At 37.3% G+C, this 13,789-nt stretch overlaps 1 protein-coding gene across 1 annotated transcript in view; it reads right to left on the bottom strand.

The window, feature by feature from the left end:
• The window catches only part of abcc4 (ATP-binding cassette, sub-family C (CFTR/MRP), member 4), a 42,539-nt gene extending 35,993 nt beyond the window's left edge, over positions 1-6,546 (bottom strand). Inside the window, exons 1-5 of the mRNA XM_036570490.1 lie at positions 6,311-6,546; positions 5,055-5,165; positions 3,387-3,507; positions 3,050-3,274; positions 2,170-2,259 (exon numbers count right to left, since the gene is read on the bottom strand). Of these exons, the coding sequence (XP_036426383.1) occupies positions 2,170-2,259; positions 3,050-3,274; positions 3,387-3,507; positions 5,055-5,165; positions 6,311-6,384 (621 nt within the window). The 5' untranslated portion in view covers positions 6,385-6,546. The remainder of the gene's footprint in view (positions 1-2,169; positions 2,260-3,049; positions 3,275-3,386; positions 3,508-5,054; positions 5,166-6,310) is intronic.
• Positions 6,547-13,789: the final 7,243 nt, after the last annotated feature.

The raw sequence follows: 13,789 nt of genomic DNA, 5'->3' as shown, positions 1-13,789 counted from the left end.
GTTTAATTAGTAGACTTCAATATAAAATTATAATAGCATTTTAAAAGATTTTAAGGCCAGTCTGGACCAAATTTTGCAGACCTCAGAGTTTCAATATATATACAAATATTTATAATTTTGAGATGATCGGATCAATGAATGACCACATGGCCACAATGATTAACTGATAGTGTGAGAAAATGATGAGCAAAAAGTCAACATTTTAGACCAACTTCGAAAAGTAAGGATCAAAACCCAGAGACTAGTCTGAAAAACGCAGTTCAGAAACAGTTAACGATTGCAACAAAACCTATGCATTTTTAAAATACACTTGTAACACAATTTTTTTTGGCAAACTGTACTACATTACAGGAAAACAGTTATATGACCATAAATAAAAACAGGTACATATAATGTGTAATAATTACTTGATTTTCATGAACAGCACCCCCAGTGGCCAAATCTCTTGAAACTTCACTGGTTGTTAGACAGTGCCTACATAGAGATATCATTCAAGTTTCATGATGACTTGTCAATGTTAAACCTGTCAAATGCCTGCTGACATATGATTGGCTGACAGCTGCCATAAATTCTAATGTATCAAACTGTCCTCAGATATTCATAATAGTCTGTCTAATAGATGCTACCTGCACAATTTCAGCTTGATCAGATGTACGGATGCTGAGAACAGTTATTTAGCAGTTATAACACCCCCCTAACAATGTATGCACACCAAAATTGATAGGCTACCTCAGAATCTACTACTGAATAAGGCTTCAAAAGTTTGAAATTTTTAGAGTTATAGAATTTTAAAATAATTATGAATAATTCCAAAAGGGTTCATTAGCATATAGCAGCCATATTGTTTATAAAAGTCAACATTTCTTTGATAATTATTGAGGTTCAGGCTCTTGTGAATTTTTTTAAATCAGTTAAATGAGGATCCAGTGAAAACCTTAGGACTAGTTTGCAAAAGCAGGTTTTGCATATTATGCAAATCTGTGAAAAATGTAAGAGGCAAAGCAAACAGATCCAAATTAGAAATTCGTTTGGCTTGACCAAAGGAAAAATAATAATAATTTTGCCTCTAAAAAATTTGGTTTACGTGTTACAGGGACAAATGCATTAGGCATCCCCCGTTAGGCTGACTGGGCTTAGTCATGCATCTGTGTAACCGAAGGTAATACTACCTATTGCCAAAGTTTCACGTCTCTACGACCTACTGCTTGGTCTGGCCAAATTGTTTTAGGGAAGAATCAGACTAATAAGACAAATCCCAGACCTGCCAACCTTGGAAAAATGTTTTGCATAGCACAATAGATGCAAAAAACAAAACAAAACAAAAAAACAAAAACAAAAAACAAGGTTAAAAAGAAAGCTAGCTTGCAAATTACATAACATTGGGTCAATGTTACTAATGTGAAATATTTTTCCAAAGTTGGCAAGTCTGCGTTAACTTAACTCAATTCAATATTTCAACTTTCCACAAGCCCTTCAACCTGTTTAGTATTGCAAAGGTGTAAAAAGAACCGTCCTCCCTTGTGGAACCAGCCATACGAAATGAGTAGGGGGCGAAAAGGCAAGCAGTTGCATTAACAGATCTGTAGGTGCACTTTAAGTTACTCAGGTCGTTTAAAGTTAGGCACATGCTTAATTTGAGCACATGCTCCAAGTACACTGAAAACACCCATCAATTCACTTGATTCCTGTTTATTTTTTCTGCACAAATGCTGGATGCCTAATTTATTCACATACAAACTATAATGTTTGATCATAAATAACCCGTCAGAAAGAGCCTTTAAAAAGTACTTGATAGGTGTGTGGGGGAGTTGCTTTTTGTCTCAGTAATTCAAAGTCTCAATGAGCGTGTAAATGAGCTACACACACAAATAACAATTCACAGTCTTTTAACAGAGGCCAACATGTTACCCAGGAACAAAAGCTCTCTAAATTATCTCACTCATCCTGCCAAATATGTAGCCTCTGGCTTGCAGCCTCGGAGTTCTAGATTTAAGTGAACAGTGAGAGGGGCGACAGCCAACTACAGAAGCAATTAAAACAACCTGCAGGCCAAGCAGCAATGTCAGACCCTGTTTTCTCTAAAAGAATGATTCCAAGAGGGGCTGGGTAGAGAAATCTAGATTAAATGCAAGAGTAAGAAGACAAAAGTCAGTTTCAGAAACTACCTACCTCGTCAAACTTGTTGACATCATTAGATAAGAGGTTGACAATCTGTCCCGTGGTGGTCTTACCCATAGCGACACTGCTAAGGCACAAAGCCTGGGGGGAAGAAAACATATTTGAAAGGTTCTCTAAAACCACTCAAGGCTCATAAACAAGGTGGATATGTGCAACAAAATATACAATGAATTACAGCGCTACAGTCATTCAGACATGAACATATTACCCTCATTTTGTATTGTATTAGAGATATACTGAAATTCTGGCCACTGAAAAATTTCAGAGCAGCCTGAGATTATTGCTGAAAATACTGTCCAAAAAAGCAAAGGATTAAATACATCTACAATAAAGTGTCACAATCTAACACTTAACAAATCATTTGAATGCTAAAAAAAATGAGACGCAGTCATTAAATAAGCTGTTTTCTTCGCTCTCCTGCACTGGTCAGCAAAAACATATTCAGTTTGAGTGGCAGCAGATCAACTGAAACATACAAACATCAAGAGAAACATACAAGCATGATCCACTGCTGCTTACATCAATGTTTTATGCAGTCAAAAATGCGTACATCCTTTTTTGGCATTAACTGATTTAATGAAATTCTTTACTGGAAATCGCATATTAAACATGGCGATTATCACCTTTGAAAGATCGTCAGCATCATTATAAAATTAAAAAGCATAAATAAAACGGCAAATTATACAGACAAAAAAAAATTACTTTCTGCTATTGGTTTCTGCTGATTGAGTCCTGAAATTCCCCCAAAAAAATCCCAAACAAAAAAAAAAGTTCCTTGACCCAATTCACAAAAGTTTCATATGGATATGAGACTACCAATATACACAACTTCACAGTGCCTGACAAGTAAAGGCATTTAGGAGAGCCAAACCTTCTTGTAGATCATGTGGCACATGGCGATACGTATCTTCATGCCAGCTCTTTGGACGTGGTAGAAGTAGAGATGGTGTAGAAGCGCAAGGCCCAGTGTGGAGAGAGAGACCCCGGTAACATAGCCATATGCCTCATACAGTGCACCCATGTCCTGAGGGTTATAGTTCTCAAAGTACTGAATCAGCTTGCCCAGAAACACTGGCTGCACCAATTTAATAACTTCCTGTAAAGACAGAGGCAGAAAATGATGTAAAATAATAGCAATTTCATTTTAACATAATGAAAAGATTTGTAGAGCAACATAACGACATAATGAATTTCTGCTCTCTATGTACCTCAATAAGGGTGAATATGCCAAGAATGGCATATGACTTCCAGTAGCACTTGATAATGGCTTTGGTGAGTTTAGGAGTTCTGAGCTCTTTGGTTGCCATCTGAACCTCACGGTCCCAATAGCTGAGTGAGTAAGTGAAAGAAAGAAAGAAGGAAAGAAAGAAAGAAAGATAGAAAGAAAAAAAAAAAAGAAAGAAAGAAAAACGTAAGACAGACAAAGAGATCACCCAGAATTATTTTTATGTCTTGTTCTGTCTAAATCAGATATGAACATCACATGAAAAGCATTAAAAACAAACATAACACACTTTTGTTGTTTGATGGGTTAAAATGCTTCTATGTAAACCAACATAAACTAACCAATAGTCTACATTCACTAAGTCTGTCACTGTGATCTTGGCTATCCCTACTTCCCATAGTAAAACGCATAGTAAAAATTAGATTTCAGCTAATAGGGATTTTTTTTATGAATCACCAGAACCAAACACTGTTGGATTTGACTAGGACTGGGTATCATGCTCACATTAATAACATGCAAATGTTATCAGATCGCCAATCACCAGTGTAGATTTTGAAACAAACATGCTTATCGGTTCATTGATGCTTATAGGACATACTACTTGGGCAGTGAAATTTAGTACTGAGTGACATGAAATTTTTCAATACTCTGTAATATTAAGTAATTAAGTAATAGTAAGTAATTCAGTTAATACCATAAAGGTATTAAATTTAAATACCCAGCCTTTTATTACTTATTACATTCATGATGGTGCCACTTTGAACAGTATAGCATGGGTTAATAAAGGTAACGCACCTGCAGAAATTAAACTTAAAAGAAATGCCCTGAAATATCCACATTCGTCAGAGTGCTGTTCAGAATGGAAGCCATGAAATACCAATTTATCGGAATATCAATTAGTGCAGGGTTACATGCTATTTGGCTGTGACCCCAACAGCTCTGAATACAATATGACTGCAGGGTACAGCACTTGTGTGTGCATTTTTGCATGCTCTGGGTAACCTTAAAAGTACTTTTTAAAAGGATTAGTTTCTCTTCAGTACTGTGTCAAAAGGAGTCTGACTGAATCATAAATACTATAGCTGGAGATTTTTAAGACAGATCACTGTATCTCAGACTAGGATGACAGTACTGTTTTTTTATGCTTACATGGTTGATGAGAGAAATACTTACAGTGTAAGTATGAATTTCATGGCTTATGAGTTTCTTTTTCTACAGTATGTCACACACATGCAAAAGATATCAGCTAAACTGTCCTGAAGGTGAGAGTTTCCTCCTGAGGTGTCTTAAAAAGTCCTGCAGCTCCCATTCCATCAGTTTCATGAACAAACCCTGCCCCCAACGGCTCTGCACAAAACCAGTGCTTGGCACAAATAAAATTACTGTACTTGGTATACTATACCTGCTATTCACATACTAACACCTTAGACTTTAAATAAACTTTAACAAGGGGCATCAATTCCCAAACAAAAATATATATAAATAACCAGATGTGTAGCATACTTTTGTACCTCCCCTTATAATTACCAAATCAAGACTGTAACAAAAAGTACAAAACACAATCGTTAGGATATTTAAGCCAGCATGACTTAGTGCTTGTAGATTTTAAAGTATGTCTGATACTGAGTGTTTATACTGTCGCTTAATGTACCTCTGAAGTTCCTCCCCCAGTCTTTTGGACCCATCCTCAGGAAGCACTCTGAACATGTCATCTTCCTCAAGCCTTCTTTTGTATCCAATGCGGAACAGGGGGTTCAACCAGCTGAACCAAAGGAGAAAAGCTTCCATGATTATTCAAAGCAATGATATTAGATCTGTTAGTGTACTTAGTAACTGCTATTTAAGACAATGTATTTCATATGAGAACATCAATAGTTCTAAAGCTAATATTTGACATAAAAATGACCAAAGTTTACTGCAGACTCAAGGATTCTTGATAAGAACACTAAAAGGAAACAGATGTGCTTGTGTAAGCTATTGGATTTCCTGATTAAAAAATACTATTGCTAAACAAGAGTTACCTACTTCAAAAATCAGAAGCACTAGAAACTCACTGTATGAGATAAGCCACAGGTGAACTCACTTTAACCTGTGTTTCCAGAAGGACATGGCAAAGACACCAGCAAACATGACTTTACACAACAACCAGTCTTCGTCACCTCCTACGCTGAATTTAATCATTATATGGTTACTTTGCGTGTTTCTTGTAACAACTTCAATTGCACAATGAGTACAATGCGTTTGTTAGCTAATATGTTTGTCTGGGTTTTTTGTTTGTTTTTATATACCCCTGGTATATGTGTTAATTTTTAATGTATGCTGCCCCTCTTTTGTTCGTACATTATGTATTGACGCGTAAAAAATTATAAAACTTTACACAATGACCACTTCTGTGTCTGATACCACAACCCATTGACAAAGATTTTTGTGACAGTAGCTCAGAAGACTCCCGAGGAAAAGCAGTCATGCTGTGACATGATGGTCCCTGCGGGGGATGTATGGATATATGTTGAGTTGCTGATTTAATTCTGTTGCTGACGTGAACCAGTTTGGCCTGTAACCCAAAACAGTGTCCTGCACTGGATTTTTAACATTTTCCGAAGCAACTACAGTGAAGAACTGACGTAACCGCGTTCACCATCTGCCTGAAAACAGCGCAGCCAACGACTTCTGTTGCCTGTGAGCTAATCTGGCTAGTTCCTACACTAGCTAGCTAGCTCATTACTTCTACTCCCATTTACTTTTCTAAACGGAGACACTCTCGATGGACCGAAGGCATAACTACATAACGTGTCTGGAGCTTACTGCCTCTCCAGTAGCTGAAGAAGACTTCCTCTAAACTAAACTAGCGTTAACTTACATACAGACTGCTGGTCTGCTCCGGCATCGTAGTAGCCGACTACTCACCAGAAGAATATCTGCGAGAAAATATTAGCCGAAGCGGCCGGATTAGTCTTCGCATCTTTGCTTACAGGCTCCATTGCGACTGGTAACTAGGCTTCAGGCATTTGCTAGGCACCCACGTGCTGCACCACAGACTTTCTTCTTCACTTCGGAGACGATTCCTTATAAACTGTTGTGTAACTTTCCAGCGCGCGCATGGCAGCGACCAGGTGATAGAGGCTCTCTCGCGCTGCTGTATCGTGGAGGCGTGACTGCCGTAGATCAAGGACGCCGCCCAGTTCACCCGCGAGCGCACAGCTATTTTCTCTGAAATTCTATTGGTCACTTCGCCGCGGTATAGATAACAGGGGGCTCGAGCTGTAACTACTGGACTTAATCTAAAGAGAGTAATAACTTACAGGTGTTTTAAATTATTAGTTGACAATTAGTTGATAATCCCTTTGGAGATAATGTAAGTTTATGGCATGACAAAATAGTAAAAACTATTATTTTGGTTAAGAAGCAGTTAAAATAAATCGGAGCCCAGAGCTTAAAAGACACATATCATGACAAATATTTTTTTCCTTGAAACAAAAGTTTAAAAGATTAATGTAGAATGTAAAAGCATTGTTAAAGCTCCAAAATGTACCGTGCATTCCCAGTCCATGTATGGGAACAAAGCTGCAAAAACACGAGGTTTTGAATGAATTGTTATTGTAATTTCACGAAAACCGGTGTATTTACACGTATCCGCCTATTCAGCCTAAACCAACAATCATTAGGTTAAGAAAGCATCAAATGTTCAGTTTTATTGCCTTTAGTTATGGAGTTAGTTAGAATTTAGATACTCATGGTTCTGTCTTGTCCTTTCTATGTAAGATATGGTCCTTTTTTTCAGTCAGTATAAGCTCCATGACTAACGCAATGTCCTAAAGTAGTCATCTTCACTTTGGTCGTCTGAATTAACAAAGAAGAAACAGCAGAGCAAAATAAGAAAGTCTAAGTATACGGCCATTTGTATTGGATTTGGGTCAACAAAACTGGTCAGGTAACCTTGTATAACATGGTGTATTAATATGATATTTCGGAGGAGAAACATGTATGTGCACGATTATGATGTCCTCATCTCCCCCCCCCTCTCTCTCTCTCTCTCTCTCTCTCTCTCTCTCTCTCTCTCTCTCTCTCTCTCTCTGACCCCCCTTTATAGGATTTCCGCTAGATAAGCCTCTGAAAGGGCTGTGCATGAAAGATGCACAATGAGAGACAGAACAGGTGGCTGCTACTCTGATAAAGGGAATGCTGAAAGACACACACACACACACACACACACACACACACACACACACACACACAAAAGAACCTTTTGCAATAATCTAATCAGAATAATGGGTCGTAATAACAAATAAGACAGTCTTATTTAACATACAACACACCCATCCTTTTGCACTGCAACATCTTTACTAACAAAACGGTTTAAACAGTAAAGAAAATCTGAACAGTAATGACCTCTTGAAATGACAGTAATTGGAGTCAGGTGTTGCTGTATGTCAGGGTGTGGGTTTGACCTGCTCTGTCATATGAAAAATCACACACCTGCTCTTCAAAACAGATTTCTGTTCTGTTCAAGTGCAGTATAGCAGAAGAGACTTCTGAAGACCTCAGAAGACAAGTTGCTGAAACTCATAATACTAGAAAGGTTTACAAAAGAACTTTGAACTCCACCAGCTCACAGTCAGACAAGTTTACAAGTGAAAGAATTTCAGCATCAGGCCATTGAATTTCAAGCTGTGTCAGGAACTTCTACAGATTCTACATATTGTCTCTCTGTCATGCAACATTTTCCAAGAAACAGAAATAAAACAGCAAACAGAAGACATTCCAAGTAAAGATGCTGAGTCAGAGTCTTGGACTCAGTCCTCATTGAAATGATGTGGTGTGAGGCAGTTAAAGCAAGACATCCAAAAATACAGGAACAGTTTAGTATACATCAAAGGGCCAAAATGCTGCACAGGACTGATCAGCAGCAACAGAAATTGTTAAGCTTCAGGTGATTGATGATAACTATGGTTCTATTAGTTACTAAATATAGACATTTATATACTTGTTTGTTCAGTGACAGAATTGTTTATATTATTTGTTCAACAGAGATATGACACTATAAAATGCTGTATGTGTTTGTTACATAAGATTTTCTTTATCATAATGACTTGGATGAAGATGAAATCAAATTTTAGAAAGCTTCCTTGCAGAATTCCAAAGGGTTCACAAACTGTAAATGCTACTACATCTACACTAAAAGCTTTTTCCCCACAACAACCTCAGGAACCAAGAGAATATTTATTTCAAGGAAAATAGCACTTGAGACCAGAATAATGTCCCCAAAAGGAATGTTATTTTTTGTCCATCTTCATAAAACCATTTTCATTTGAAAACAAAATGCTTTTAATTATAATTTTGGCCATCATACTGCAAGGCAAAGGCACCTCATATTAACTGTTCAAACTGGTTTGCATATCCAATTTTTATCACTTGTAAAGAAGACCTATGTTCATCAAAAAGTGATTTACCGGGTGAGCAAGCTGCTGGGCGAGTCATGCTGCGTTCATCAGAAAAAGGCAAAGTGATGAGTCATACCTGCAGTAGTAAAGTCTGAACCTTGTGCAGGTATTACACTCTTCCAGTGCAATCACAGCTCACTGAAAACCCATAAACCTTGGATCAGTGCCATTTCAGGCCTGTAGAAATCTTGTGATAAGCTTAATACAGGATTAGTCTTTGACTAGCTTAATGTTCACCATATTATTCAGCCCTAAGAGCCAACAAGGCTGCCAGTTCCATTTCATTCTCATGAATGAAGCCTCTTATCTCAAATTTGCCACATTAATCTGTTAATGATTTACATTAGGATGTAATCTGTCATCTTGTTACGTAATACAAAATAGCATTATAACTTGTTGACAGGTAGTGTTTCATACCAGTTTTTATCAACATTTACACATTCCTCGTGAATGATAATATAATTTTACTGGATGGTAGGTAGTATAGTCTTCTGGGGTTCGCTATTTGGCCATTAGTCCACAACCAGAGGGTGAATGCCCTCTTCAAACTGAATCTTCTAACCTCTGTCACTGTTTTTACTGAATCTAGCCTGAGGTCACCCTGTCTTTTTTGGCACAGCTATTTCATTTTCAGCTAATGCAGTTGCATAAGGAAGAGAAAAGTCAAAGGAAAGTGAAAAAAACAGGGGTTTCCAAAACTGAAGTTAAAACACTATTAACAGATACAGAGAAAATGGAAACTCCTAACAATCATGCAAGACATGATAGACCACGAAAACTGACTGTCTGATAAACAGTGCTTGAAGCTTTAATTTCTGAGAAAATTAAGCTCCACTTTTGCTTCACATCTGACAAAATCCACAGATGTTTCGGTCTATCCTTCCACTGTGCGAAGACAACTCAAAACTATAGGCCTGAAACTATGTGTAACTGTGAAGAAAGCTGTTACTGAGAAAAGGAAGTAGAACAAAAAATACCTCAACATCAATAAATGTGTTTGGGATAACAGTAAAAATGACACTTTTTATTTTTGAAGTGAAAAGAAGAAAACAGAACTTCTGCAGTAAAACTATACACAAAAAATCTTCGTGTTAAAAACTAAAAAATGCTCTTTTTCTGGCTGCTAGATGTCTTTTCACTCTTGTTCTAAGAATTTTCACTCCCTCTTCCTAGCACAATGCTTGTAGTTCAGTGATATTCATGGGCTGATTTGCATGTACAGCATGTCTGAGATCTACCCACAGATTTTGAGTCAAGTTCAAGTCAGGGGACTGTGAGCCATTGCAAAAGCTGCCGCTTTTGTTTCGTGAAGTACAACCCCATTTCCAAAAAAGTTAGGACACTGTGTAAAATGTAAATAAAAACTAAATTCAATGATATGCAAATCATGTCAAACATATTTTTAAAGCAAAATACTACAAAGACAGTATATCAAATGTTGAAACTAAAAAATGTATTGTTTTTTGAAAAATATATGCCCATTTTGAATTTGATGTCAACAACACAGTCCAAAAAAGTGGGACGAGGGCATGTTTACTACTGTGTTTCATCACTTCTTTTTTTATCAACTATAGGACGTCAGCTGCTCAACAGTTCGGGGTCTCCTTTCCGTCGTATTTTTAATTTCATAATGTGCCAAATGTTATCAGTGAAGACAGGTCAGGACTGCAGGCAGGTCAGTTTAGCACCCAGACTCTTTTAATATGGAGCAATGCTGTTGTAATACATGCAGAATGTGGTTTGACATTGTCTTGCTGAAATAATTAAGGCCTTCCCTGAAAAAGACGTCTGGATGGCAGCATATGTTGCCAAAACATGCATATATCATTCAGCATTAATGTTGCCTTCACAGATGTGCCAGTCAGCCACGCCATGTGCAGTAATGCACCCCATATACCGTCATAAATACTGGCTTTTGAACTGTGCACAACAGCCTGGAGGACACAGCGTCAATGATTTCCAAAAAGAAATTCAAATGTTGATTCGTCGGACCACAGGACACTTCTCCGCTTCCTCTCAGTCATTTTAAATGAGCTCGGGCCCAGAGAAGATGGCAGCATTCCTGGATCCTGTTTATGTACAGTTTCTTCTTTGCATTTAAGAGTTTTAATTAGCAATTGTGGATGCAGCAAAGAATTGTTTTCACAGGCAGTCATTTTTAGAAGTGTTCCTGAGCCCATGCATTGATTTCCTCCACAGAATCATGTCTGTTTTTAATGCAGTGCTGCCTGAGGGCCCAAAGATCATGGCCAGCAAGTACTGGTTCTTGGTCTTGTTCCTTGCATATAGAGATTTCTCCAGATTTTCAGAATCCTTTAATGATATTATGTACCGTAGATGATGAAAAGCAAAAGTTCTTTGCTATTTTAAGTTGAGAAACGTTATTCTTGAATTGTTGCACTATTTGATCGTGCAGTCTTTCACAGAGTGGTGAACCCCTCCTCATCTTTACTTCTGAAAGTCTCAGCTTCTCTGGGATGCTTTTTTTCTAACCCTAACCCAATCATGTTATTGACCTGTTGCCAATTAACCACCAGGTGTTTTTAAGCATTACATAACTTTACCAGCCTTTTGTTGCCCCCGTCCCAACTTTTTTTGGAACTTGTTGCTGGCATCAAATTTAAAATGGACATATATTTAAAAAAAAAATGAAATTTCTCAGTATCAACATTTGATGTGTTGTCTTTGAATCATTTCAATGAAATATAGGGTTTAAATGATTTGCACATCATTGCATTTTGTTTTTATTTACATTTTTCACAGCATCCTTTTTTAACTTTTTTGGAAATGGGGTTGTAGTTAACGTTGGTTTTGAGGCATGTTTTGGATCACTGTCTTGATGGAGAAACCAGCGTTTCATAGCCGTCCCCTGCTTTGTAGGCATCACTTAGCTCAATTTTAGAGCCAGCTGCTTAGAGGATGGTTGTTGAGTGTTAGCACAAGGTTTGAAGAGTCAGAGAATTTATTATTCTATCAACAATTCCTGATGTGCCTAACCAGCCCTTACAAGCCAATAGAGGCCTATTGAGTTAAATATATTAAATAACAGGAAAGGTGGTCATGCTTTTGCACATGCCTCAATTATTATTATTTTTTTTAACTTAACTAAATACAAGGTAACTTTGCATTAATTTTTTTTTTTGGAGTTTTTTAAGAGTTCACTGCAGAGGTTATGTTTACTTCTTTTTCACTCCAAAAATCTGCAAAATATGTAATTTGGCCAGTGGTGCTCAAACAAAAAGTGGATCGTCTGAAGAAAAAAGGCAACCAAAGACTTCTGGGGTGTGGAAAAATTCTGCACATTCCTTTGAAAAACTGAAAGCAAGTCTCCCAAAAATTTTAGATCTAGAATATTACATTAGCAATTGAATTAATAGTACAACGCAGGCATTGGACAATAAGCTTTGAAAAACTATTTTGGTTACATTAATCCAAACCTTTTAAGAGTACTAATGCATTCAGACTGCTACTTTAAAAAAGACTGACAGATTGTCATTATACAAAATGTGACTTTATGGATTTTCAAGTTGTAAACTAGCATGCTTATGTCACTGTAAACTGACTTTACATCGGCTTGCCTAGGCACAAAGCCATCCCTGACTAATTGTATTACAGCAGAATCGACGTATCTAATTAGTTAATGTTCCTTTGGTTAAAATATTCCATTTGATCTTTGACCAGAAGATGCATCCCAGTCAAATTTGCTCGTCATATTTATGTTGATATGATGAGTTGGTTTTAAAGAATGGCCTTCCCGTTTGCCCGCAGAGATTATTTAATGAGCAGACTGGTGTACAGTTCACACGTTCTTAGAGCAACACCTCTCAAGGGATGCTATGTGGTCTCCATGACAGCTCCTACTTTGTTTGATGTTCATTAATACTCAGTTGCACTCAGCATCCATGCATTAGCTAGAGCAATTGCTAGATGTACTGATCTCCATTCTCCCCCAGACAAGTGTACTGTGTCCTGACCAACATACTATGCAGTCATTTTGTTCTAAATAGAGGTAGATAAATATAGTAGTAGCCGAAACTCATATTTAAGGTACTGTATTTATTGCTTCAATCAAATAATGACTCAGGTATACATAACAGTAGCACAGAGGACAAAAAAATACTCTCAGGAGTACTGAGGTCCCTACAGATCTTCTTAGAACAACCCTCATCTGTCAGCATAGGAACTGAAGTGTGCTAGGTATCTTCTTTTTTGGGATATTTTGAATGCTAAAGTTTGAAAATGAGAGATGTGAGCAACAGCAAAGCAAGTGTTGTCCCCAACAGATCAGAATGAAATTAAACACATAAAGAGAGCTAGCTACTCAAATTGTTTAAATAGAACCAAAGACATTATAAAATAGGTCCCCCAGTTGAATGGTGATAAAGTAATGTCCACTTCTGGTTCTCCTCCATTTGCTGATCTTCACATTCCATGATGTGGTGCCCCCTAAAATGTTTGTGCACAGACCTGCCTGAAGGAACCATGAACCATGAAGAAAGTTCTGTATCAGAGATTTGTTGAGAGTGTCTGTTCATCTATTCCTGAGCTGAAATTAAAACACATCTGGGTTAAACAGCAAGACAGTTATCTAAAACAGAAAAGCAAATCCACCTATAAGTGGCTGAAAAGAAACAAAATTTATGTTCTGGAGTGGCCATGTTGAAGTCTTGAACCCAATGGAGATGTTGTGGCAGAGCCTTAATTAAGCAGTTCACGCTTAAAAATATTAAAGATCATGAAACACTATTAATTTTAATGTGGGCAATTATTTTCTCACATGGGCGACTCGTATGTTGGAGAAATTTGCTCCTCACATAAATTTAAAGACTAATTTTTAAAAAGTTTGCTAAGGTTCTCTTTGTCTAACATCACATTTTGTTTAAACATCTAAAATCATTCACCGTGACAAACCTGCAGTAAGAAAATAAGGATGGAGGCAAATACT

Source organism: Colossoma macropomum, unplaced genomic scaffold (genome assembly GCF_904425465.1).
Source record: "Colossoma macropomum unplaced genomic scaffold, Colossoma_macropomum, whole genome shotgun sequence".
In the NCBI taxonomy this organism is placed as follows: domain Eukaryota; kingdom Metazoa; phylum Chordata; class Actinopteri; order Characiformes; family Serrasalmidae; genus Colossoma; species Colossoma macropomum.
The sequence above is the reverse complement of the archived record's forward strand: the minus strand, read 5'-3'. Positions and strand labels throughout refer to the sequence as shown.